General features: G+C 42.6%; 2 protein-coding genes and 2 pseudogenes across 9 annotated transcripts in view; 2 read left to right on the forward strand and 2 right to left on the reverse strand.

Annotated features, from left to right (window-relative positions):
- DCAF17 (DDB1 and CUL4 associated factor 17) overlaps positions 1-3,868 on the reverse strand; it is a 46,598-nt gene extending 42,730 nt beyond the window's left edge. For 2 of the 4 annotated variants that reach the window (XM_074399485.1, XM_074399483.1), the window contains exons 1-2: positions 2,999-3,298; positions 2,791-2,894 (exon numbers count right to left, since the gene is read on the reverse strand). In XM_074399485.1, the coding sequence (XP_074255586.1) occupies positions 2,791-2,894; positions 2,999-3,136 (242 nt within the window). In that variant the 5' untranslated portion in view covers positions 3,137-3,298. The other 2 variants (XM_074399484.1, XM_003921881.4) reach the window with 2 other exon arrangements.
- A 134-nt stretch (positions 3,869-4,002) lies between these two features.
- Positions 4,003-24,426, forward strand: part of METTL8 (methyltransferase 8, tRNA N3-cytidine) — a 111,346-nt gene continuing 90,922 nt past the window's right edge. For 4 of the 5 annotated variants that reach the window (XR_012517721.1, XM_010352221.3, XM_074399488.1 and 1 more), the window contains exon 1: positions 4,003-4,239. The gene's annotated coding sequence lies outside the window, so the exon portion shown is untranslated. Of the gene's footprint in view, positions 4,240-4,275; positions 5,070-24,426 lie in introns of those variants that run through there. The other variant, XM_074399486.1, reaches the window with a different exon arrangement.
- On the reverse strand, positions 13,823-15,033 carry LOC101050382 (26S proteasome non-ATPase regulatory subunit 4 pseudogene; annotated as a pseudogene).
- On the forward strand, positions 15,017-22,972 carry LOC141584592 (Y-box-binding protein 1 pseudogene; annotated as a pseudogene).

Below are 24,426 nucleotides of genomic sequence, written 5' to 3' on the forward strand. Positions count from 1 at the left end.
ACTGGAAGCATTCCCTTTGAAATCTAGCACTAGACAAGGATGCCCTCTCTCACCACTCCTATTCAATATAGTATTGGAAGTTCTAGCCAGAGCAATAAGGCAAGAAAAAGAAATAAAGGGTATTAAATTAGGAAAGGAGGAAGTCAAATTGTCTCTATTTGCAGATGACATGATTGTATATTTACAAGACCCCATCGTCTCAGCCCAAAATATCCTGAAACTGATAAGCAACTTCAGCAAAGTCTCAGGATACAAAATCAATGTGCAAAAATCACAAACATTCCTATAAACCAATAACAGACTTAAAGAGAGCCAAATGAAGAACAAATTGCCATTCACAATTGCTACAAAGAGAATAAAATACCTAGGAATACAACTAACAAAGAACGTAAAGGACCTCTTCAAGGAGAACTACAAACCACTGGTCAAGGAAATAAGAGAGGGCACAAATAGAAAAGCATTCCACGCTTGTGGTTAGGAAGAATCAGTATCGTGGAAATGGCCATACTGCCCAAAGTAATTTATACATTCTATGCTATCCCCATCAAGCTACCTATGACCCTCTTCACAGAACTGGAAAAAAACACCTTAAACTTCACATGGAACCAAAGGAGAGCCCACATAGCCAAGACAATCCTAAGCAAAAATAACAAAGCTGGAGGCAACACGCTACCTGACTTCAAACTATACTACAAGGCTACAGTCATCAAAACAGCATGGCACTGGTACCAAAACAGAGATATAGACCAATGGAACAGAACAGAGGCCTTGGAGGCAACGCCACACATCTACAACCATCTGATCTTTGACAAACCTCACAAAAACAAGCAATGGAGAAAGGATTCCCTGTTTAATAAATGGTGTTGGAAAAACTGGCTAGCCGTGTGCAGAAAGCAGAAACTGGACCCCTGCCTGACACCTTACACTAAAATTAACTCCAGATGGATTAAAGACTTAAACATAAGCCCTAACACCATAAAAACCCTAGAAGAAAATCTAGGCAAAACCATTCAGGACAGAGGTATAGGCAAGGACTTCATGACTAACACACCAAAAGCACTGGCAACAAAAGCCAAAATAGACAAAAGGGATCTAATTAAACTCTAGAGCTTCTGCACAGCAAAAGAAACAATCATCGGAGTGAACCAGCAACCAACAGAATGGGAAAAAATTTTTGCAAGCTACCCATCGGACAAAGGGCTAATATCCAGAATCTACAAAGAACTAAAACAGATTAACAAGAAAAAAAACAAACAAACCCACTCAAAAGTGGTCAAAGGACATGAACAGACACTTTTCAAAAGAAGACATATATGAGGCCAACAAATGTATGAAAAAATGCTTATCATCACTGGTCATTAGAGAAATGCAAATCAAAACTACATTGAGATACATCTGACGCCAGTTAGAATGGCGATCATTAAAATATCTGGAGACAACAGATGCTGGAGAGGATGTGGAGAAATAGGAACACTTTTACACCATTGGTGGGAGTGTAAATTAGTTCAACCATTGTGGAAGACAGTGTGGTGATTCCTCAAGGACCTAGAAACAGAAATTCCATTTGACCCAGCAAGCCCATTACTGGGTATATATCCAAAGGATTATAAATTATTCTATTATAAGTACACATGCACAGGAAAGTTCATTGCAGCACTTTACAATAGCAAAGACTTGGAACCAACCCAAATGCCTATCAATAATAGACTGGACAGGTAAAATGTGGCACATATACACCATGGAATACTATGCAGCCACAAAAAATGATGTCCCCCTTTGTAGGGACATGGATGAACCTGGAAACCATCATTCTCAGCAGACTGACACAGAGCAGAAAATCAGACACCACATGTTCTCACTCATAGGCGGGTGTTGAACAGTGAGAACACATGGACACAGGGAGGGGAGCATCACACACTGGGGTCTGTGGGGGAAAACTAGGGGAGGGACAGTGTGGGGTGGGAAGTTGGGGAGGGATAACATGGGGAGAAAGGCCATATATAGGTGATGGGGAGGAAGGCAACAAACCACATTGCCATGTATGTACCTATGCAACAATCTTGCATGTTCTTCACATGTATCAAACCTAAAATGCAATTTTATATATATATATATTAAAATAAACATTTTTTAATTAAAAAAAATAGGAGTTCCATTTGACCCAGCAATTCCATTACTGGGTATATATCTAAAGGATTATAAATCGTTCTATTATAAACACACATGCACAGGTATGTTTATTGCAGCACTGTTTACAATAGCAAAGACCTGGAACCAACCCAAATGCCCATCGATGACAGACCGGACCAGGAAAATGTGGCACATATACACCACGGAATACTATGCAGCCATAAAAAACGAAGAGTTCATGTCCTTTGTAGGGACATGGATGAATCTGGAAATCATCATTCTCAGCAGACTGACACAAGAACAGAAAATCAAACACCACATGTTCTCACTCACAGGCGGGTGTTGAACGATAGAACACGTGGATACAGGGAGGGGAGCGTCACACACTGGGGTCTGTTGGGGGAGACTAGGGGAGGGACAGGGAGGTTGGGGAGGGATCACATGGCGAGAAATGCCAGATGTAGGTGAGGGGGGATGGAGGCAGCAAACCACATTGCCAAGTATGTACCTATGCAACAATCCTTCATGTTCTGTACATGTACTGCAGAACCTAAGTGCGATATACATATATGCATATGTGTATATATATATATATATATATATATATATATATATATACATACATATATACAAACTTCCAGTTTAAAAAAAAAAGTTTACCTGCTGACACAGCGCCGATAATTGTCAAAATATATTCTTCCTCTCTCATAGGCTATAGGTGACCTGGAATGAGTTGTCCAGACATTCTTAAATTTAGTACTTTCCTAAAAGACATAAAGAATTTTCGTTTAGGAAAGAACTTAGGCTTCCACTGTGTACCAATTTTAAGTTGGATTTTAACTTTTCAAAGTAACATAATTTCACCTACGTTATTTAAAGACATTATTTTGAATCCTTCCTTCACTCTGCCCTCATGTTTTGGTTTAATAAGGTCACCAACTTTTAGAATAATTGTTTGCACGGAAGACATAAGAAGCATAAAACTAAAAGCATCTGGCGGCCCCATAACCACCTATTGACTAATCCCCCAGATTCCGGGCTTGTATCCTCCTCCCCATCACCTGTGACCCTATTAAAAAGGGGGGCCACAGTGCGTTAAAACCGCACTCCCGCAGGAGGCTCGGCCGCCAGGTGCCCGTAGCCCTCCGTTCAGCCCCGACCGGCGGGCGGTCACCTGGCACACCAGCGCCCGTAGGATGCCCAGGTTGGTCCTCTGTACCACGCCTGCGTCGCGCGAGAAGCAGCCCAGCGCCCGGCGACTCAGCCGGCTGCACACGTTGGGCTTCCGGGTCGGACCCATGGAGGCGCGGGCCGGGCGCTGCTGGGCAGGCTGGGCCGTAGAGGGGCGCGCCCCACACTCCGGTGCTGGGCAGCCGACGCTGCCTCCGAATTTCGAGGCCCAGACTTTCCCGGGGAAGCCCAGGAAAAGCTGACACGGGGAGCCGGGTCGGGAGCACCCTACGACGGGGCGAGGGAAAGCAGAACCGCTGCACCCGCAGAGCGCGAAGAGGGAAGAAGCACTCCCTTATCGACCTGCTCCTCACAGGCTCTCTGGCCGCAGACAGTGCGACGCTCCGCTACTGCGCCGCCGGCCGGAGCCGCTCTTTCACCGGGAAATGTAGTTCCTAGTGCCTCGTGAGGCAGTCCGGCTCCTCACGGGCTCTCTGGCCGCAGACAGTGCGACGCTCCGCTACTGCGCTGCCGGCCGGAGCCGCTCTTTCACCGGGAAATGTAGTTCCCAGTGCCTCGTGAGGCAGTCCAGCTTCTCGCAGGAACTACAATTCCCATCAGGCGGCGGGGAGCGAGGGCTTGCCCGGCTCCGCCTCTGCCGCCGCGGCCCCGCCTCCTCCGGCCCTCGGAGACTGCGCTGTCTGGCGGGCGCGCTTTTCCGGAGCTACGCCTGACTTGCTGGGCAGAGCCCGGAGGCCGCGGTGCTGCTGCCTGCAGCTCTCCGCTTCGTGTGCGCCCTGCATTTAGGAATCCGCCCCTCACTGTCCTGCTACCCCCACGCCTCTCAGCCCCTGACATTCGCCCTCGGAGGTTCTGGCCAGGTGCCGGGCGGGGCGCTGTGTCAAGAGCGACCCCTCAGAGCAGCGTCCCGTGCTAAAGGTACGCCCCGCGGCTTTCCCTTCAGCCGCACGTTGGCTGAGGGAGACGGTAGACTCTGCTTTTGTATTAGGAAGATGCTGGCTTCGCATTCACTCTTAGTGTCACCATCCAAGCTCGGATTGAGTTACTCTTTTCCGGAGGCCCGTCCTTTGGTGTCCTGCGGGGACACTGGGTGGTTTTGCGGTAACTGCTGCACTTTCCCTCCTCTCGCCTCCATTCTTTTTTTCTTTATAGGGAATAAAATATGAGTTGCTTACATACTTATTGGACGACCTAAGATATCCCTCTCTAAGTAAAAGATATACTTTGTTAACTAGTCCTGCCGGTATGTTCAAAGTTCGTAGCACATTAAACTTTCAGCAGTCATGCACCGCGTGTGTCCCACCGCCTTGCCGTAAGTCCCTTGAGGGTGGTGTCGCTGTGTCTCCCACGAGGACTTGAGCATGCCTGTTCATAGGGTGCTCACAGAAAGCGAGCGATCGCACCCGACTGGCAGAGCGAAAAGTACAGGACAGCAGGTCCTCGAATCGCATTCTTCTGTTCAGTGTCACTTTGTTATAACTTGATGAGAAAAAAAAAAAAATCAGTTCCTACCAGGGAATACTGTTTGCGTGGAGCTTGCCCCTTCTCCCCACGTCTGCATGGGTTTTCCCTGCGTCCCACGTAACAGTGCAGGCTGGGTGAATTCGCCTGTCTGTGTGGTTCCTAAGTGTGGGTGTGAGTGCGCCCTGTGATGGAATTGTCCTAGTGTCCAGGGTTGGTTCCCACCATGCACCCTGAGCTGAGGGGATAGGCTCCAGCCACCCTCTACCCTGAACTGGAATAATTGGGTAAATAACTATCTTACTCGTTTTTATTAATCTTCCTTAAATGTATGTATAGCTTCCATTTGTTTCAGTGTTTACTATTAGAAGTGTTTTGATCTTTATTTAGGAGTTTGGTGATGTTTTTGTGACTAGAAATGCATGTTATAGGAGCTTCACTCTTGTTTATATCAATTGGCCTATGGTAAAAAATGGTTTTGTTATATGTCATTTTGCTTACAGTCACAGTTTCCAAGAATCTGTTGATGACGTTAGGTGAGTACTTGCAGTACTGGTGAATGTGGTGGGTCACAATTTGTTTAGTAAAAGTTGGCCATATCTCTTTTTAACACTGCTGAGTTTCCTTCAGGGCCCGAGCTTTTGCTGATTTTTCATGACTTATTTACAGCATATGGTAGAGTGCTTTGTATATTTTTAGAGAGTGCTACAATAGTTAATTTGGTAATTCATGAATGCAGCTGTCACTGAGAAAACTGGAACCCAGAAGAGATAACTGAGTTTTCTTTGGCTTAAATGAAATTCAAATCATTGCTGAATTGGATTCATCAGCTCTCTCATTTCTCCTTCCTCTTTGCCCCCACTTGTTTGTCTTCCTTCCTGTGGTCTTTATTTCACCACCAAGTCATCACTAAGAGAGAATCAGCCTTGATGCCTTGCTGTTCCTCACCCACAACCAAGTCCTTTTGATTCTCTTATCCATCTCATGCGCATTTTATCTAAGTAACTTAGGGCCTTACCATTTTTTAATCATATTATTTAGTAACCTCCTAATTATTCTTTCTGCCTTACTTGTGACACAGGATTTTGTGTGTGTCTTTGTGTGTGTGTGTGTGTGTGTGTGCCTGTGTGTGTATGTTGCTTTGCCAGCTGGAGATCTCTGCGGCCAGAGACCTACCTGGGTCTTACTTGGGCTGGGCTTGCCACAGGAGGTGCCTTGCACAACTGGCCCTCTGGGCTACTCCTGGCTTGTGCCCAGGCATGGATCCTGTGGCCACCTGACGCAGGCTCAGCCCCTGATGGGAGAGAGTCTGAGCAAGCGAGTGTGCAGTCGTGTGATGTCCACTTGGTTGCTCCAAGTGCCAGCACAGGAGCGGGCTCCATGCAGGGCTTGCAGCTGAACCAGGCATGTCACAAGTGACTCCCACAGTGGACTCTGGTGTCCAGACTAGGGGAAGGTGGTAACCAAACAGGGTTGCCTGCAACCCAGAAGCCCCAGAGGTGGGTATTACAGCATGCCAACAGTTCTTTTAGACCCACTGTCTGCAGCCCGATGTACAGGGGCATGTTAACAGCTCTATCAGTCCTGTTACCCTGCTCTAGCCCACAGCTCTGGGACTGGCCTTGCCCCCAGCCCTGCTTCCTGTTGTGCGGGGTGGCCACCAGTGCTGTTGGTGGAGAGCTACAGTGTTATTGCTTTCTTCAAACCCATGTTCAGTGGCATCCTGAGTTCTTGTCCTGCATCCAAGAATGAGATTAACAACCAGAGGGTGAGGAGGGCAGAGAAGAGTTTTATTGAGTGACAAAATAGCTCTTGATGCAGGAGTTTTGCTCCTCAGCTCAGCTAGGTCTGAGTGTTTGTCTCACAACCAGGAAGAATTAGGTGTGTGGAGAGTGAGTGGAGCAGAATTTATAAGTGAAAGGAATCTCTCAGCAAAAAAAAAAAAGGGGGGGATCCTGAAAGCAGGTTGCTGGTTGCCCTTTTACAGTTGAATACCTGGGCGTAAGGTGCAAATTTTGGAGGCTCCGCCCCATCCTTCCAATGTGCTTGTGGGCTCTTAGTCTGAGCTAGTCCACACTGATTATTTCCCTTACTGCTCATGTGTTAAGAAATGGAATTTTCTACTGTGGGCATGTTTAGGCAAGCCCCCTGTGCAAGTTCCCTTATCTGCACAAAACATCTGGTGTAAGCACTTGTGAGGCGGGTTATAGGTTCTTCGGGAACTATTCCCTTACTGCCTGCCTAAAGCAAGCTGGCTAACTCCTTTTACTCTCAGCTGAGGGAGGACACGAGGGTGGTCCCCCACCCAAAGTGGGTTGGCCTCTTCCAGAATGTCTGAGTCAGGGGGCTTTCAGGGGCTCAGAATGGGGAAGTGCTTGCTGATTGGTTTGTGAGTATGCACCAGAGGCTAAAACAAAGGCACCACTCAAAAGTGGGCACAACAGTATAAAAAACAAATTAGAGGAGGGTGGGTATATGTAAAATATGTAAAGGGTAGGGATCAATCAGAGAAAAGTGTGCCAAATGGGAAGAGCATTTCTCAGTCTGGTCCATAGATTGATCAAGGACATGTAGCTAGGCTTTAAGCTGTCTTTGGCTTGAAGGTCAGGTTTCACTGGGGACTCACCCCCATCTGCCTAGGATTTGTCTCCCTCCTGCTCCTATTACTTGGGTACTTTTAATTCTAACCCTCCTCCATACTGTTGCCAGACTGATTTTCCTAAAGCACAAGCTGTCACTGGCTGTTGCATTCTTTCAGCAGCTCCCAACACCTGTAGCAGAATTTATTTATTTATTTATTTTTTGGAAATATAGTCTTGCTCTGTTGCCCAGGCTGGAGTGCAGTGGTGCGATTTCAGCTCACTGCAACCTCCACTCCCAGCTTCAAGGGATTTTCCTGCCTCAGCCTCCCCAATAGCTGGGATTACAGGCATGCACCACCACACCCAGACAATTTTTATATTTTTAGTAGAGACAAGGTTTCACCATGTTGGCCAGACTAGTCTTGAACTCCTAACCTCAGATGATCTACCCACCTTGACCTCCCAAATTGCTGGGATTATAGGCATGAGCCACAGCCCCCAGCCTATAACAGAATTTCTTACACCCAAGTAAGATACCCAGGATTCTCCATTGTTAACTTAAAATCTTTTTAATATGTTACATATATGCAAAGAAAAAATTAGGTATAAACTCCTTATGTTGTCTCTTTCTTTTTTTTTTTTTTTTTTTGAGACGGAGTTTCACTCTTATTACCCAGGCTGGAGTGCAATGGCGCGATCTCGGCTCACCGCAACCTCCGCCTCCTGGGTTCAGGCAATTCTCCTGCCTCAGCCTCCTGAGTAACTGGGATTACAGGCACGTGCCACAATGCCCAGCTAATTTTTTGTATTTTTAGTAGAGACGGGGTTTCACCATGTTGACCAGGATGGTCTCGATCTCTTGACCTCGTGATCCACCCGCCTCAGCCTCCCAAAGTGCTGGGATTACAGGCTTGAGCCACCGTGCCCGGCCTCTTTTTTTTTTTTTTTTTGTCTTTTTGATTTGTGTATGTGTATTGTATCTTTTATATACTGATAACACCCAAACATCTACAAGTTAAATGAAACAAAACAATAAAACCAATAAATTCAAATGATTGTGAGCAATGAGGCTTTAGTTGGACCTGAAAAGCTTTAAAAGTGGATGTTTTCTGTGGCATACCTTCCTTACAGAAAGGCCTGTCCATATTGCCCTTGTGTTGGAGAGATTACTTGATGTCTTTACCACTTTTCTTTATTTAAATCACCACAAAACCTTCCTTGTTCAATATTTCATGATTTCATTTGTCCTTCAGTTGACAATACAGTAGTCCCCATTTCATTCTCATTAACATATACCAATGACAAATGGTACCACTTGTTTAACAGTACACTCCTAAACACACATATGTGAACTCAAATCTTGTGATAGCACTCAATTAAGAAGTGGTCGTTCAGATGATCCAGAGTGACCTTTTGTTAATATTCTTTTTTTTTTTTTAGATTATTATCAAATTGAAAATGAAAGGTTTCTTCTACAGAAATCTCATAGCCTTGAGGATAAATGTACAAAATCCCTAGGGGTTCACATGGGTACCTTATAGTACAAAATCTGAATCCCTTTGGTTAGAATGTCTGGCACTTCATTATCTTCACCTTGCCCACATTTTCAGCCTCATCTCTTTGACCATATCTCATGTTTGCTTTTGTTGTTCTGACATGCTTGTGGACTTTCTCAAGCCAATGTGCCTTTATATTTGGGATTTTCATTATCTGAAGCTTTCTGTCCTCTCCTCTTATAAGTTTATCTCAAGACTCATCCCAGGTATCACAGCTCCACTGAGACCCTTTCCCTAACTCTTCCAGCTTGGTTAGTAGGCTTTTCTGTGCTTCCATGTTACTTTGTACACTGTTGTGGCACTCTTATTAGAATTGTCTATTAGAATTGTGATTTGTCTTCCCAACTAACCTGGGCAGAAACTGAGTAGTAGTATAATTCTGCCTCTAGGCTGGGCGCAGTGGCTCGCACCTGTAATCCCAGCACTTTGGGAGGCTAAGTGGGGTGGATCACAAGGTCAAGAGATTGAGACCATACTGGCCAACATGGTGAAACCCCATCTCTACTAAAAATACGAAAGTTAGCTGGGCATGGTGGCGCCCGCCTGTAGTCCCAGCTACATGGGAGGCTGAGGCAGGAGGATCACTTGGACCTGGGAGGTGGAGGTTGCAGTGAGCTGAGATCACACCACTGCACTCCACCCTGGGTGACAAAGCAAGACTCCGTATTAAAAAAAAAAAAAATCCATATATATACACACACACACACACACACACACATACATAGATACATTATGTATAATGTATATATATAGTGTATAATATATATATGTGTGTGTATACACACACACACACACACACACACACACACATAATTCTGCCTCCTTTGTACTACCTAAAATGTGGTTAATACGTATGTATGTTGAATGAATGGACTATGAAAAAACAGTATGTTTGTGTAGAATCTATTATCAGCAGCTAAGTACTTTCTTTTCTTTTCTTTTCTTTTTTGAGAAGAAATCTCAAAGACTGGTCCTGAACTCCTGGGCTCAAGCAATCATCCTGCCTCAGCCTCCTGAGTAGCTGAGATGTGTAGTGGAATTACAGGCATATACCACCATACCTGACAATAGCAGTTACTGTTAGCTTAGATGCAGATTTAGTCTCCACTTATTCTTTAAATCAGTAGGAAGTCACAATATTAATAAATAACTCTCAAACTTAAATCCTTAAGACTTCTACCTGTAGATATTTCCCATTTGTTGAAGGTAAAGTGATATAAACAGATACAGTTTTATGATTGGAAAATGACTTCTCTTAGTTTTGGGCATAGAACAAATATTGGTTCTTGTTTTTTTCCATTCTTTGTGTTGTGTTTACAGAATACTTAACTATCCTAGCCGTGATATTTTAAAGACAAGAAAGAAGAACTATTAATTCAAAAGTTAATAAAATGCTTTTTGTTCATATACTTTGTTTAAAGAAGCATTGTATAACTGAATAAATATGTAAAATACTCAGATTATTAAACATTTGGTCAGAGACAATTTTAATCAAGCTATAGGAAGTCATTTATTCAACATGATTTTGTTTTTCCTCCATAATGGGCAGGGAAAAATTTTGGCATAGGGTATAGCAGTAAACAGGATAGACAGGGTCCCTATATGTGGGAGGAGATAGACAATAAATAAATAGATGAAAAAATAAGATTTTCAGGTAGTAATAAGTGCTGTGAAGAATATAAAACAGGTTGATGTGCTAGAGGGTGGTTGAACACCCTGCTTAAGCCAGAGTGGTCAGAGAAGGACTCTCTGAAGAGAATACTGGTAAGCTGAGCCCTGAATGATGAGCAGGAGCCAATCTGCAACAATCTAGTAGTCCAGGCAAAGGGATGCTTGAGTTCAGGATCCCTAAGGCTTATAATAACAAGTCAAAAACTGTCAAAAGGCCAGTGTGGCTCTTTAGCATGCAGGAGGGAGGTAAACGTGGAGCAGCTGGATGAGACCAAGACATGTCAAGCTTTGTAGGCCATGGTAAGGAATTTTGGATTTTATTCTGTTGTGATAGGAGGCTTTGAAGAGGGGAGTGACATGATGTATTTTGTGTTATAAAAAGGTCATTATGGCTACAGTGTGGAAAATATATTGTGGGGGGCAAGACTAATTGCAAGGTGACAGGTGGCTATTGCATTCATCCAGGTAAGAGATTATAGTGTTTTAGACTAGAGTGGTAGCAGGAGAGATGGTAGGAAGTGAACAAGATTAAAGATATATTTTGGAAATAGAGTTGACAGGACTTCTGATATAGTAGATATTAAGGATGAAGAAAAGAAAAGAATCAAGTGAAATCCTAATAAAGCAGAACCACAATAAATATTCCCAAAGTCCTCAAAACAAATTGGAAACATGATGTGATGTCAAAGAAGCAATGCCTGGATTTTATGAAAGGTGCACATCAGCATTATACATTAGTGCTAAGGAATGTTCGGATTTGTTATGTGGCTAGGGCATGTGGGAAGAGGGAATAAAATCAGATCCCAGAAGTAGGTAGGGATCAGACCATGTGAAACTGTGGAAATGTGATGGAAAACCATTAGAGTGATATAACATTCTTTTTAAGCAGATACTTGGCTGCAGCATCAAGAACAAGAGTGAAATATAAGGAGACCACTTAGCAGGTAATTGTAGTACTCCAGGTGCAAGTCGCTTTTGGACATTTATTTTGAAGTTATTGAAGCTTTTGACCACAAGTTTGGCTCTTATGTTTTCTTTCCTCTCTATATTTTAATGATGTGTGCCTGAACACATAGTATATTCATGCATATACGAAGTTTTCTGAAAGATTTAGGTTTCAAGGTAAAGCTTGCAAGCTTATCCTCTTATTTTAAACAATATTTATTCAAAAGAATATCAATCCTTTTATGCTATGTTACAGGTAACATAGTATAATATACAAATAACAATTATAAAATGAACACCCATATACTTATAATCAACTTAAAAAGAAACAGAATATTACCTAAAACTTTGACATCTCTTATGTACCAGTGATGATTCCCAGATCCCTCTTTCCTCTTTAGATAAATAAAAAATTGTTTTAAATGTTTTTGAACATCATATTTATTGAATCATATTATATATGTATACTCTTCTGTAGCTTGTCTGTAGTTTTCTCAACATTATATGAAGGAGATGTAGCTTATCTATATTTTTCTCAACCTGTGAAGGAGATGACTGTCCATTTTCACAGGTCCCATCCACACTGGTGGACTATGCAAAGGATGAGGGGGTGGATATCTTGGGGACTGTTTCATAATTCTGCCTGCCACAAAGAGTTGCTCCAGAGTATATACCTAGGTATTGAATTACTGAATTATATGCTATATGCATTGTATTAGTCCATGCTCCTGCTGATAATAAAGTCATGCCTGAGACAGGGTAATTTATAAAGGGAAGAGGATTAATTGACTCACAGTTCACATGGCTGGGGAGGCCTCAGGAAACTTACAATCATGGTGGAAGGAGAAGCAAACATGTCCTTCTTCACATGGCAGCAACAAGGAGAAGTACAGAGCAAAATGGAGGAAAAGTCCCTTATAAAACTATCAGATCTCATGAGAACTCACTATCATGAAAACAGCCTGGAGGTAACCACTCCCATGAGTCAATTACCTCCCACCAATCCCTCGCACAATACATGGGGATTATGGGAACCACAATTCAAGATGAGATTTGGGTGGGGACATATTATTCTTCAATATTATTCTTCCCCTGGCACCTTCCAAATCTCATGTTCTCACATTTTAGAACACAGTCATGTCCTTCCAACTGTCCCCCAAAGTCTTAACTAATTCCAGCTTTAATTAAAAAATTAAAGTCCAAAGTCTCATCTGAGACAAGAAGTCCCTTCTCCCTTTGAGCCTGTAAAATCAAAAGCAAGTCATTTTCTATATACAATGGGGGTACCAGCATAGAGTAAATACACCCATTCCAAATGGGAGAAGTTGGCCAAAACAAAGTGGTTACAGGCCCTATGAAGTCCGAAATCCAATAGCGCAGGCATTAAACCTTAAAGTTCCAAAATGATCTCCTTTGACTTCATGTCTCATATCCAGGGCATGATGATACAAGAGGTGGGCTCCCATGGACTCGGGCAGCTCTGCCCCTGTGGATTTTCAGGGTACAGCCCGATCTTGGCTGCTTTCGTGGGCTGGTGTTGAGTGTCTGAAGCTTTTCTAGGAGCACAGTGCAAGCTGTCATTGGATCTACCATTCTGGGGTCTGGTGGACAGTGGCCCTCTTCTCACAGCTCCATTAGGTGGTGCCCCAGTAGGGACTCTGTATAGGGACTTCAATCCCACATTTCCCTTCCACACTGCCATAACAGAGGTTCTCCATGAGGCTTCACCCCTGCAGTGAACTTCTGCCTGGACATCTAAGTGTTTCTGTACATTTTCTGAAATCTAGGTGAAGGTTCCCCAACCTCAATTCTTGACTTCTATACACCCAGCAGCCCAACACCACATGGAAGCTGCCAAGGCTTGGGGCTTGCACCCTCTGAAGCCATGGCCCAAGCTGTACCTTGGCCCCTTTTAGCCACAGGTGGAGCAGCATGAGTGCAGGGCACCAAGTCTTGAGGCTGCACACAGAAGGGGGGTGTCCTGGCCCTGCACCCAGCCCAGGAAACCATTCTTTCCTCCAAGGCCTCTGGGCCTGTGATGGGAGGGACTGCCTCATAGTTCTCTGACATTCCCTGGAGACATTTTCCCCATTGTCTTGGTGATTTGCATTTGGTTCCTTGTTATTTATGCAAATTTCTGCAGCTGGCTTGAATTTCTCCCCAGAATAGAATTTTTGTTTTGTTTTGTTTTCTTTCTTTCTTTCGAAACAAAAAAGGAAAAAAACTTGCCAAGCTTTATTTAGGCTGTAATGGTTACAAGGTAACATTCATCTAACCTTGTATTTCGTGCCTCCCATGCAGTCCCCTGAGCAGGCTCAGCTGCCCTTTCCCTCCAGTCTCACTTCTTGTCTTCCTCCTTCTTGTCCTTCTTGCCATCCTTGGTAGCCTGGGAGGCCAGGGAGCTCATAGCATTTCAGATGGCTTCATTGTTGGGATCCACACCTGGGAGGTTCTCTAGGGCACTCTGAAGGAGCTCAGGCTCCTGCATCACTTCGTAATCATCCTCCTCCTTGGCCTGCTCAGATGTGTCCATGGCTGAGCTGGCATCAATGTCTGCTGATTCCACCTGGCCAAACTCTGCTCCCTGCAGGGACATCTGCATGGCATAAGCAGTCTGCTCTTCCTGAGTCATACTGCTTAGGTCAGGAAGCCCAAAGTGGCCAAACTCTTGCTGGCTAATGGTCATCTTCAGCAGGGCATCGTCTGAGTCTTTAGTCCCAGTCGTAGCAATCCCAGCCTCAGCAGCAGAAGCTGCAGTGGCCCACCGGGCCTCCTCCTCCTGCTGCTGCTGCTGCTCTTCATAGATACACGAAGGGCCAAGGCCAGCTTGGGATCAGCACTGGGATCTACCCCAAATTCAAAGTCACTGGCACCAAGACCCAGCATGGCACCACCTTCACCAGCCAAAATCAGAGAACTGATGAGAGCATCAGCCAAGCTGGGCCCGGGAGGTACTGTCACCAGATGAGAACCGGTTCCATCTTTGCCATTCAACGTGTTTACAAAGGCTGTCAGCTTTTCTGTGTTCACATCCTCTTCCCCAAAATTGATAATGTCAACATTTACTTTCTCCTTCTTGAGGCGTTTTGCCAGTTTCACCAGATCCGTCTTATTGTCCTCCACTGGGCTTCCCACAAAGGCAGTGGTGCACATCTTGTGATTCTTGCACTGATGGTGCTTCAGAGCCAGATGGGCCACGCGGATGCCAGTGCAGAAGTTGATCTTGCCCTTGGGTTGGACAGTGTGTAACTTGGACAGGATATGGCCAGTGTCTGGGGTGAGTGTGGTCAGCACTTCACAGTCATTAGCCAGTATGATAAGGCCCCTGTTCTCTGGGTTGCTGCGGGTCTTTGAATGACAGACTTTGTTGACAGCATCCTGCTGGGCCTGCAGCCAGGTGGGTAAGAAGTCCCCATTCCACATATACTCACTGTTGTCCACACACACCATAGTGTTTTCCAACACCATCTTGCCACCTTCCTCCCTCCTGACCGGTTCTCCGGAACCGGAATTTTTCTTTTCTATTGCATTGTGAGGCTGCACATTTTTCAAACTTTCATGCTCTGTTTCCTCTTGAGCACTTTGCTGTTTGAAATTTCTTTCTCCAGATACCCAAATTATCTCTCTCAAGTTCAAGCTTCCACAGATCTGTAGGGCAGGGGCAAAGTACCTCCAGTCTATTTGCATAGCAAGAATGACCTTTACTACGTTTCCCAAGAAGTTACTCATCTCCAGGTGAGACCACCTCAGCCTGGACTTTATTGTCCATATCACTATCAGTATTTTGGTCAAAGCTATTCAACAGGTATTTAGGAAGTTCCATACTTTCCAACATCTTCCTGTCTTCTGAGGCCTCCAAATCTCTAGGAAGTTCCAAACTTTCTCACATTTTCCTATCTTTTTCTGAGCCCTCCAACTATTCCAAGCTCTGCCTGTTACCCAGTTCCAAAGTCGCTACCACATTTTTAAATATCTTTACAGCAGAACCCCATTCCCGGTACCAATTTACTATGTTAGTCTGTTTCCATGCTGCTAATAAAGACATACCTGAGACTGGGTAATTTATAAAGGGAAGGGGTTTAATTGTCTCATAGTTCCACATAGCCCAAGAGGCTTCAGGAAACTTACAATCATAACAGAAGGGGAAGCAAACATGGCAGCAGCAAGGAGAAGTGCAGAGCAAAGCAGGGAAGAAGCCCCTTATAAACCCTCAGATCTTGTGAGAACTCACTATCACAAGAACAGCATAAGGATAACTGTCCCCATGATTTAATTACCTCCCACAACATGTGGAGATATGGGAACTACAATTCAAGATGAGATTTGATTGGGGACACAACCAAACCATATCATGCATCTGCAGCTTATTAGGTGATACCATGTTGACTCTATATGTGATTATACTAATTTGTACTCCTATTAGTTGACTTCCCATTACTTTACATTGTTGTCTGCACTTGTATTGTCAGACTTAAGATTTTGCCAATGTGGTGAATACAAGACTATCGTGTTATGATATTTTAATGCATTTACCATATTATAATACAGGTGAGCATCTTTTTTAATGTTACTAGGTATTCATATTTTCATTCTTGTGCAAAGGCTGATCATGACTTTTACCCATTTTCTATTAGATTGTGTCTTTTTCTTCTTGATGTTTAGAATGTTTCTGCATGTTTTTCTATACCAGTCCTTCATTTATAATATGTGTTACAAATATCTTCTCCCAATTTGTGGCTTATTCGATACTATATAAAAAAAGAAGCTCTCACATTAAATGTGGTAAAAGTAATCAGTATTTCCTTTTATCGTTAGAATTTGACACTTGTTTAAGAAATGCTTAACTTGAGGTCATGACGATATGCTCTTATTTTTTTCTAAGTTTTAAAGTTTTAACTTTCTTAAGTCTTCAATCAGTGATGAAATTGATTCGAGGGTATGGTGTAAATTAGAGACCCTTTCATTATTATTATTTTTTGTATGTGAATAATCACTTGTTCCAGACCCACTTATTGAATAATCCCTTCATTTCTTCACAGATCTGCAGCACTAGCTCGGTTGTAGATCAAGTTACCTATCTGGTCAGGTCTATTTCTATGCTCTGTGTTCTGTTCCATTGTCTTATTTTTCTGTCCTTGGGCTGATAGGTAACAACTTATTCACTGCAGTTTTATAATCAGGCTTGGGAGCTGGTAGGGCAAGTGTTCCGTCTTACTCCTCTTCTTTAGGAGTGTCTTATTTCTTTTTTGCCATTGGCACTTTCATATACCTTTTAAAATCACCTTGAGCTTTCCTAAAACCTTATTAAAATTTTGATTGGGATGGCTTTAAATCTGTATATCACTTTGAAGAGAACTGACATCTTTACCATATCAAATTACCCTATTTATGAAGACTATAAAGTCTTTCCTCAGTACGCTAGGGAGATTGGATCCAGGATGCCCACATATACCAAAATCTGCACATCCTCAAGTCTTTGAGTTTACCCTGTGGAACCTGAGTATATGAAAAGTTGGTCCTCCTTATATACAGATTTCACATACCCCAAATATTGTATTTTCAATCTGAGTTTGGTTAAAAAAAATCCTCATATAAGTGGACCCATGCAGTTTAAACTCATTTTATTCAAGAGTTACTATGTAACTCTCCATTTATTTAGGTCTTCATTAGTGGCTCAGTGAAGTTTTATAATTTTTTCTTTAAAGGATTTGCATATTTTACAACTTCCTAAGTACGTTATTTTTTGGTCATTGTTATAAATAGCGTGTGTGTGTGTGTGTGTGTGTGTGTGTGTGTGTGTGTGTGTATGCATTTTTTTTTTAGAGATAGGGTCTCACTGTGCTGCCCAGGCTGGAGTACAGTGGCTCTTCACAGGTGTGATCATTGTGTATTCGAGTCTCAAACTCCTAGGCTCAAGTGATCCTCCTGAGTAGCTGGGACTACAGGTGGTGCCACTGTGCCCTGCTAAATAGTATATTTTAAAATTAGGTTTTCTAACTATACATTTGCTAGTATATGAAAATATATTTGTCTATTTGTATATTGATCTTTTATTTGGCAATCTTGCCAAACTTTCCTTTTAATAGTAATAATTGACATTTGTAGAGTTTAGGGTTTTTTTTTCCTGTGTAGATAATTATATCCTTAGGAAATTGTGACAGTTTGTTAATTCCTCCTCCACCTTTTACCTTTTATTTCTCTTTCCTTTCTTACTGTGCTGGCCAGGGCCTCCAGTGCAGTGTTGAGTAGAACCATTGATAGTGGACATCCTTGTCTTATTCATGTTTATAAAGGGAATATTTCTAATATTTCACCATTGAGGATGAGATCCTAAGTTTTTGGCAGCTACCCTTTATCCAGTTAATGCACTTCTCTACCATTTCACAGTCACTAGAAGTTTTATTTGATTTTTAATCATGAGTGAATGTTGAATTTTATCAGGTGCCTTCTCTGTGTCTGCTGAGGTGATTATATGATTTTTTATTTCAATCTGGTAATGTGGCAAATTACAGTGATCTACTTTCTAATGTTAAACCAAACTTGGGTTTATTTGGATCAATTTTTGTGACACATTTTGTTTTTTATACATTGTAGGCTTTGGGTGACTGCTAACCTCAGTACTCACTCAGCTCTGGACTTCTGCTAGCTTTTGGTCTCTGAGGATTTCTATTTCTTGCTGGCCCAGGAGTATGTTTAACATTAAAACATATTAATCAAGCCATTTGGAGGTAGTTGATAGCAGAAAGGATTTTGGAGTGTCAAATTCACCTAATCTGTGGAACTAAAATTCCACTTTATCATACTTTTAGTTTAAAAGCTTCTATTAGTATAAGATATGGTTTAAATAATCACTTACCATCATGTCTGCCTCTTCTTGTTTTTCTTCTTCTTGTCTCTGCATAACCGTGCCACTCTCTACTGAAAAGACAAAGAAATAGACTAGTGGGAAGAGGATCATACCAGGAGTCAAAAGGTACAAGTTCTAGTGCCAGCCCCATCACTTCTGAGATCTTGACCAAGCCACTTTCTTTTGTTGTCGCTTTTAAATAAAATTTTTGTATTTTTTGTAGAAACAGTGTTTTACCATGTTACCAAGGATGGTCTTGAACTCCTGGGCTCAAGTGATCTGCCCACCTCAGCCTCCCAAAATCCTGGGATTACAGGTGTGAGCCACTGCGCCTGGCCAACACTTTCTTTCTCTGTTTTACTCAATCATCTGCTTAGTGGAAGCACTCAAGATTGAAATGAGATCACGTGTTTGTAAATGTGAACATGTTATAAGGGGAAAGAATGAGAAGCAATGATAGACAGTACATTCTCTGTTTGGAAAATGTAACAGAAACAGGGAGTTTGGGGAAGGGAGAGGTTTAAATCAGTCACACGGGATTTTTTTATGGTGGTGGAACTATTTTGCTATTTACATGACACCATGCCTGTGTTAAAACCCATAGAGCTTTACAGCACAGAGTGGAATTTAACGTAGGCAAAATTTTAAAAATAATATCAGGAGTGTGGGAATTCCAGGATGGAATGCAGAGTGACAAAATAATCTAACTGTATTACAAATGTATGCAATAACCTCACTGAAAGGGGCCAGAAAAAAGGTGTTGACCTGAGTAACTTTGGAAATTAGACTGTAAGACTAAAGGCTGTGGGAACTGTACATAAGCACTGTACTGCAGTTGATAAAGTTTCCTGTGGAGGTGTGGGGTAATAATTCTGAAACCACTATACAAGTGCACTGGAATTCAACAATTAATAACTCGATGGTGATGATAGGAACCATGTTTCTTACTGTCTATAGCCTTATAGAAGGCTAGAGACAAGCAAGAAGGGAAGGCTGGAGTGATCCATGTGGTAATGGATTAGAATTGGAGATATTTGTATGAACTCTAGTTTAATATAGTTACAGATGGATGCATATAGAAATACTTTATATATACAGATACGTGTATGTACTTGGTTTATTATGCACACCTGTATTTCCTTGCTTTGTCCCTTGAGAGGACTGAAAAGCCAGGACAACCTAGTAGCAAGGAACATATCTGGTGCCCAGACTATTCTCTAATAAAAGGAACAAAGATTCTTTGGAGAATTGGCTGTTTCTAAGACTGGATCAAGGAATACACAAAATGAGCCCACAACACCTTGTAGTGCCAGAAAGTAAAGAAGTGCTAAAAACAAAAACAAAATGACTAAACTGTGTCAAAAGGAATATAGAAGCCAACTGAAAGAGGATTTTTTTTTTTGAGACATGGTCTCACTCTGTCATGCTGCATGACTATACTCTGGAGCAGGCATCCCCAAACTGCGGCCCCCTGAGGCCATTTATCCGCTCCCCCCCAACCCGCCGCACTTCAGGAAGGGGCACCTCTTTCATTGGTGGTCAGTGAGAGGAGCACAGTATGTGGCGGCCCTCCAACGGTCTGAAGGGCAATGAACTGGCCCCCTGTGTAAAAAGTTTGGGGACGCCTGCTCTGGAGTATAGTCACCCAGGCTGGAATGCAGTGGTATGATCTTGACTCACTGCAGCCTCTGCCTCCCAGGCTCAGCGATCCTCCCAAGTAGCAGGGGCCACAGGCACGTGCTATCGTGCCTGGCTAATTTGTTGTATTTTTGGTAGAGATGGGGTTTCTCCAGGTTGTTCAGGCTAGTCTTGAACTCCTGAGCTTAGGTAATCCTCCAGATTCGGCTTCCCAAAGTGCTGGGATTATAGGCATAAGCCACCATGCCTGGCCTGAAAGAGCTCTTAATGGCTGAAGCTCAAAACATTGAGCAGCAAAATAAGTTAGTATTTAGTTGTAACTCAAAGTTAACATATATGTATATGGTCTGCACTGATATAAATAAAGGATCTGTACTGATATAAATAAAGGATCTGTACCGATATAAATAAAGGTCTGTACTGATATAAATAAAGGATTGAATAAATAAATAAATGGGAGACAAGAGACAAATCTTCCATGCAAAAAAATTCCAAATATTCTCTGTAGATATAATGCCCTTAAGGAGATAGAGCCTAACTCCCCACTTCTTAAATGTGGGCTCTGCATAGTGATTTCCTTCCAAAGAGTATACTGTGTAAAGTGGGTGTATACCTTAACAGTGGAGAGACCTGTCAAACTCTGACCAGTGTACCTCAAAACTGTCAAGGGCTTCATAAACAAGGAAAGTCTGATAGACTGTCAGAACAAATAGGAGCCTAAGAAGACATGATGACATGATCTTATGTAATAAGGGATCTTGGAACAGAAAAAGGACATAAAAAATTAACCAAAAAAGTAAAATTAACAAAAAAAGTAAAAACAAAATTGAATGAAGTATGAACTTAAGTTTATAATAATGTATTACTGAGTTATTAATTATAATAAATATACCATAATGTAAGATTTAATAGTGGGGGAAACTATATCAGATGTATGGAAACTCTGTACTACTCTGTAACATTTTTGTAAATCTGAAACTGTCGAGAAATTAAAAGTTTACTTTAAAAATGCAACAGGAATATGGTAGAAACCACTATATAGGCGTAGCATGACTTAGTGATTAAGAATATGAACTTGTGTACCAGCCTGCTTGGATTCAGATCTTAGCCTTACTGCTTTCTAGCTGTGTAACCCTGGTTAACTTAAGTAACTAGAACTACTTAACTTCTCTGTGCCTCAGTTTCTTTATGTGTTAGTGAAGATTCTTGGGAAGATTTAATGAATTTGTGTGAGTGTGCATGTGTATGACTTACAGTAATGCCTAGCACAAAGCAAACCCTCTATAATTGTTTGAATCTATTTATTGTTACTACTTTTGCTCTTTAGTTTTGGGGATTATGGCTAAATTTCACTGCAACTCTCCAGCATACTGATTTTTAGCTTGGCACTCCAACAAAACAGTAACCATAATGCTTTGTTCTCGCCGGGGAAATCATCAAGATTATAAAGATTCAAGAGAAAGCAAGACCAGAACTTGAGAATTTCCAATCCAGTTTCATGCTTCATATATAGCATTTACTTAGTATATGCAGAAGTTACAAAGCCTGACTGGATCTACTTTTTATGGGCATAGACATGCCACACATAGAAATTCTGAAGTTGAGTTTCATCAGTAGTGGGAGCAGGGAGCGGATCCCCAGAGACCCCTGAGCAGCCCCACTGCTGCTGCCAGCCTAGTTACCATCATACCCCTGGAGGAGCCGCAGCTGCCGCAGCTGGCCCAAGTCATCGTCACCGCAACCATGAGCAGTGAGGCTGAGACCCAGCAGCCGCTGACTGCCCCTGCGCTCAGTGGCACCAACACCAAGCACAGCACTACGGGCAGCAGCGCAGGGAGCGGTGGCCCGGGGACAAGAAGGTCATTGCAAGGAAGGTTTTGGGAACAGTAAAATGATTCAATGTAAGGAACAGATATGGTTTCATCAACAGGAATGACACCAAGGAAGATGTATTTGTACACCAGACTGCCATAAAAAAGAATAACCCCAGGAAGTACCTTTCCAGTGTAGGAGATGGAGAGACTGTGGAGTTTGATGTTGTTGAAGGAGAAAAGTGTGCACAGGCAGCAAATGTTAACGGGTCCTGGTGGCGTTCCAATTCAAGGCAGTAAATATACAGCCGACTGTAACCATTTTAGACGCTATACACAGCGTAGGGGTCCTCCATGCAATTACCAGCAAAATTACCAGAATACTGAGAGCAAGGGAAAAGAACAAGGGATCGGAGAGTGCTACCAAAGGCCAGGACCAACAACGTCGGCCCTACTGCAGGTGAAGGTTCCCACCTTACTACATGTGGAGACCCTATGGGCATCGACCACCATTTTCCAACCCTCCTGTGCAGGGAGAAGTGACGGAGGGTGCTGACAACCACGGGACAGGAGAACAAGGCAGACCAGTGAGGCAGAATATGTATCGGGGATATAGACCACGATTCCTCAGGGGCCCTCCTCGCCAAAGACAGCGTAGAGAGGACGGCCATGAAGAGGATAAAGAAAAGGAGATGAGGCCCAAGGTCAGCAGCCACCTCAATGTCGGTACGGCTGCAACTTCAATTACCAACGCAGATGCCCAGAAAACCCCAAACTACAAGATAGCAAAGAGATAAAAGCAGCCGATCCACCAGCTGAGAATTCATCCGTTCTCCAGGCTGAGCAGGGCGGGGCTGAGTAAATGCCGGTTTACCATTTCTACCATCATCCGGTTTAGTCATCCAGCAAGAAATAAGAAATTCCAGCAATAAGAAATGAACAAAAGATTGGAGCTAAAGACAATAATTGCTTGCTTTTTGCCCGTTGACCAGATAAATAAAACTATCTGCATTATCTACGCAGCATGAGTTTTTATTATTTTTACCTAAAGATACCTCTTTTTGGTAATAACAAACGTGCTTTTTAAAACAGCCTGGTTTTTTCTCAATATGTCTTTAAAGGTTTTTAAATTGTTTCATATCTGATCAACATGAAATTTTTAAGAACTTCATTTTTAATTTGTAATAAAAGTTTACAACTTGATTTTTTTTTTTTTTTCAAAAAAGTCAACAAACTGCAAGCACTTGTTAATAAAGGTCTTAAGTAATTGTCAAAAAAAAATCTGAAGTTAACTTTATTTAGTTTTCAGTAGATTCCTTATTAAGATATGCACTTCCCTTGCTAACCTGATGTTCTTTTTGGGAAAAGCGCTGCTGGCGATGCACACCCCTCAGATGTAGGGTTCAGCGTCTCAAATTTAGATGACATTTGAAGCAAAAGTGGGATGTATTATGGAAACATGTATTTCACGTCTTTTACTTTTCTACCTAGAATTCATACCAACTCTTTAGAAAACTTTTTTTTTTTTTTTTTTTTTTTTTTTTTTGAGGCAGAGTCTTGCTGTGTCACTTGCTGGAGTGCAGTGGTATGATCTTGGCTCACTGCAGCCTCCATCTCCCGGGTTCAAGCGATTCCCCTCCCTCAGCCTCCTGAGTAGCTAGGACTACAGGTGCATGCTACCATGCCCAGCTAATTTTTTGTATTTTAGTAGAGATGGAGTTTCACCGTGTTGGCCGGGATGGTCTCGATCTCCTGACCTTGTGATCTGCCCACCTTGGCCTCCCAAAGTGCAGGGATTACAGGTGTACACCACCACACCCTGCCAGAAAACTTCTTATGGATCAGCAGCTCAGGTGGAATAGTGTACTGAGTAGAACATAGAATTTGGAGTCAGGAGCCTGCTTGGAGAGTGGGCTCCTATGGCTATGTGACCAAGTGTCTGAGCCTCAGCTCCTGCATCTGTACAACAGTGATTACAGAAATGCTTTTCCCACCTTCCTCCCTCACAGGATTGTTGAAGATTAGGTGTGAAAATGAATGTGAGAACTTTTATAAGTTATAAAATCTATACAAATATACTCTGTTAGAGTGGTTCTCAGATTTTTAACCTGAGTAAACACTAATGGAGCTTTATAGCCATATTAAGTGTTGCAGCCATCTGAACACCTTTAATTATTAAGTAATAAGGTGAAATCATTTGACCTTAAAATGCTTTTGATGGAAAATTTTCTCACAGCACTTTACTTTTTAGGATGTTTCTCTTTGACATAACAAAGGATGGCATTGTTTGAGTCTAGAATCGTCTGTTCCAGGTGGCAATTTGAGGAAACGGTTCCCAAAGTCTTTACTGAAATTAGCGGAGAATACAAAGGTGAACCCCTTTAATATGGGAAGCTACCTACCTCCTTTGGACACAGATCCCCTTGTCCTAGTGTAGAGATGACCAGCAGAGGGTGCACGAGCTTTCCTACGAGCTGACTCCAGCTTCAGCAGCAAAGCTGGGCAGACCTGACTGGTACCATCTGTGTTTGCTGTCTGATAATTAACAAGTACTATAAATGAAACGATCCTGGCGCGTCAGAAACAGTCACCAA

The sequence above is a fragment of the Saimiri boliviensis genome, chromosome 5 (assembly GCF_048565385.1).
Source record: "Saimiri boliviensis isolate mSaiBol1 chromosome 5, mSaiBol1.pri, whole genome shotgun sequence".
NCBI classification, from domain to species: Eukaryota; Metazoa; Chordata; class Mammalia; order Primates; family Cebidae; genus Saimiri; species Saimiri boliviensis.